The 3273-nt window shown below is 40.2% G+C and overlaps 1 protein-coding gene across 1 annotated transcript; it reads right to left on the reverse strand.

Annotated features, from left to right (window-relative positions):
* Positions 1-342: 342 nt before the first annotated feature.
* Cyp40 (Cyclophilin 40) lies at positions 343-1814 on the reverse strand. The gene is made up of 4 exons (XM_065216986.1): positions 1672-1814; positions 1356-1603; positions 970-1287; positions 343-911 (listed from the first exon to the last, which is right to left on the reverse strand). Exons 1-4 carry the CDS (start codon positions 1775-1777, stop codon positions 441-443), a joined length of 1143 nt encoding a protein of 380 aa, XP_065073058.1. The 5' UTR covers positions 1778-1814; the 3' UTR covers positions 343-440.
* Between the last annotated feature and the right edge of the window lie 1459 nt (positions 1815-3273).

The raw sequence follows: 3273 nt of genomic DNA on the forward strand, positions 1-3273 counted from the left end.
GTGATATTGTAGAACTACCATTATAGTTAAGGATTAGAATGTAAGATAAAAACAAAAGGCATACGCAGAAGAAACTAAGACTAAACCGAAGCTTTGCGAGATGTAAGATTTTAAATTATAATGATGTTGTACGTTTAAAGCTATCGTTATGCGTTGAAAGAGTGTAAATAGCGCAATCATTGTTGAACCGATGACGAAAACAAAGAAAATGTGATTTGTACATATTTGTAAAGAAATATATTACTCTGTAGCGCAAAACCTCTAGCCTATAAGAAGATGTATATTGATCGTTGTATATTTTAAGATTTTTAAGCAGAAGGAAATAAAAGTACACTTACAAAAATCCCCTTTTATTTGTGTCGAAACAATAACACCAATTTTCACAGCACAATTTGTAAACAGACCGTCACTGGCAACACGAACGAGTAACAAATACAATCTCAGTTAAAGTACTTGGTTAGTGCGATTCGCTGTTGCGCCCGGTAGTCCCCTAGTTTGGCTTTCACTTGGCTGAGTTCGGTCAAGACCAACTTATCGCTGGGAATCTGCTGCACCACCTGGGTCAGATCTAATATGGCCAGTTCATAGTTTTTCAACTTGTGGTGTGCCTGGCCTCGCCGAAACAAGGCTTTGGCATTGATTGGATCCAGCACCAGAGCAGAGTTGCAAGCAAACAGGACATTGTCGTAGTCTTTTAGCTTGAGCAGAGCGGCCGCCAGGTTGAGACAGTTCATCAGGTGGAACTGCTCCAGTTTGGTGCGATCCTCGATCATACTAATGTTGTTGTTGAAAAAGTTAAAGTAACGTTCGGCTTTCTTGTACCGCCGACACGCCTCCACCCATTGTTTTTCCTTGAAGAAATAATTTCCTGCTGCTTTGATACGGTCGAGGTGATCCAGCATCTCAAGAATCTGAAAAGAACTTCCCATGTCATTCAATCCGAAAACAGCAAAACTGGTTTGCAATTACCGTGAAAGTCTCCTCAAATTTGCACCAATCTTTCGGAAAGGGAGGAAGCTTGTCCCCGGTCTCGTCATCATCGTTTATGCCCCAATCCTCCTCTGGTGCAATCTGGCCACAGTCAACGATATTGATTTGCATTGTCGGCATTCCTTCGTCGGAAGCATACTTCTCCATCTCTCCGATCACTCCAATCCCTTTGATGACATATCCCACCACCACGTGCGTTTCATTCAGGTGGGGACACTCGCCGGAAGTGATGAAGAACTGCGAATTGTTTGTGTTCGGCTTACCTAAATTGGCCATACTAACCGCTCCATCTTCGTGCTGCCAAAGACAAACACACCTTATAAATCTTCCCGTATCAAAACCGAATTTCAACCTTTTCTACCGACCAGCAAAGTGAAGTTCTCATCGTCAAACGTCTTCCCGTAGATACTTTCGCCACCGGATCCATTGAAATTCACAATATCTCCTCCTTGGGACATAAACAGCGACTTCACCTTGTGAAATGGGCTGCCCTTGTAGTGCAGCCGAGTACCAGTCGATTCCGACAGTCCCTTCTCGCCGGTGCAGAGAGCACGGAAATTCTCCGCCGTTTTCGGAACCACATCGGCACGCAGCTCAATCACCAGTCTTCCAACTAAAAATTCTCAAAAATTACAGTAGTTCTTTACCAGAATTACACCAAACACTGAAGAATTTATATACCTCTCTCCTCGCCGATTTGCACCTCCAGGAATACGAGCGGATTCTTGGGGTTATGAATTTCACGCATTAGTTTGATGGCGAACTTTTCCGACATTATGCCGTTCATGGAGGGAACAATTCGGTAGAAGTTCCGTCGGTCGATACGTAGATTTACACTGCAGGAATCCTATCACGAAACACCAAAACAAGCCCACTCCCACCACCCCCGCAACGACGATATACGGCGAATGAGAACGACCTAAATTTGTGTTTAGTTCACTCATAATCGCCAAAAGTGCAGGAACTCAGCGAAAGTAAATTTGTCTCATGGTTTCGTGTGGAAAACCTAAAAAATCTGCCGGAAAATGAGGAAATTGTCGAAAATTTTATTCAGTCTTGGAGAAGTACCAATAGACTGAGTGAATCCAATCTTTACATTTCTCAAATTCGGGAATTTTTCCCTGAAAAATCCTGGAAAAACCTGGGAAAACATGAGACAAATTTTACTCGTCGCTGAGTTCCTGCACTTTTGGCGATTATGAGTGAACTAAACTCAAATTTGGGCGTTCTCATTCGCCGTGTAAACTAAAGCCTTATACACGGTAAGAAAAAAGAACCCAACGAAAAGTTCACTTTTACCTACTTTTGACTAGCTGGAGTAACATGTCAGAAGGGCCTATCTAGAATTTGACAGTTTTGAAAAAAATAAATTTCAAATTTTGGTATAAATTTTCAAATCCTATTTAAAACAGTAACATTATAGAAAACATTAAGGAACACTAAAAGAAGCACAAAAACGAAAGCTTTAAGTATAATGCATCATATCCGTCGAAAATCCACTACCAACATGTAAAAAATGCGAAAATGTGAAAATAAACCGTAATAGTCCCTTTATACTCGTTACCCTGAGTTAGACCCTTTCTGTTAGCACGTATTTTGTCTTTAATTTTAGTTAGAACCTTTTAGTTGAATCTTTATTTACATGGCATTTTGATTAGATCTTTTTTGACTAGCTGCAGATTGTTTTGAATTCTTTATTTATTGTGATAAAACCGGTGGGTTGGGTATTAATTGGCCGATACGGCCGACGATTTAGTCATCTACGTATCCAACTGACACCCTTAAATGGACGTACAGGCTATGGACCGCCTCTATCGTATTGTTCAGAAAAAGCAGTTTCATCAACAAAAATACCGTTGAAAAGATTGTAGAACGGGCAGAAAAATAGAAATCAAGATTGTTATTATAAGCTATAGCTTTGTAGAATACAACACCTACGTGGCGATCAATGAAGAAAGCGGAAAGTTAGACTGATAATGTTTTCCGTTATAAGACTACGGACTACACTAATAAGAGTTAGATTTGTAACGTTCAACATATTTTATTTAATAAATTGTATTTGTATTAATATATGTGGATAACGATTGATAACAATGCTGAACAATAATTGTAGAACGGTTGTTTGGGTTTGCTGGGTTGATGGGTTTTTGCTGGGAAACCAGTGAGTGATTTGTACTACATAGGCCACTCGTTGTCGACTGCCTCTAAATATTCCACTGGCCAGTCGTCAGTGTTTGGATCCAAATCAGCATCGAAGTGGTCTTTTTCAATCAGTTTTCTTTT

This window comes from Ochlerotatus camptorhynchus, unplaced genomic scaffold (genome assembly GCF_037179485.1).
Source record: "Ochlerotatus camptorhynchus isolate MF236.1 unplaced genomic scaffold, CSIRO-AGI_Acam_v1.1 ptg000007l, whole genome shotgun sequence".
NCBI lineage: Eukaryota > Metazoa > Arthropoda > Insecta > Diptera > Culicidae > Ochlerotatus > Ochlerotatus camptorhynchus.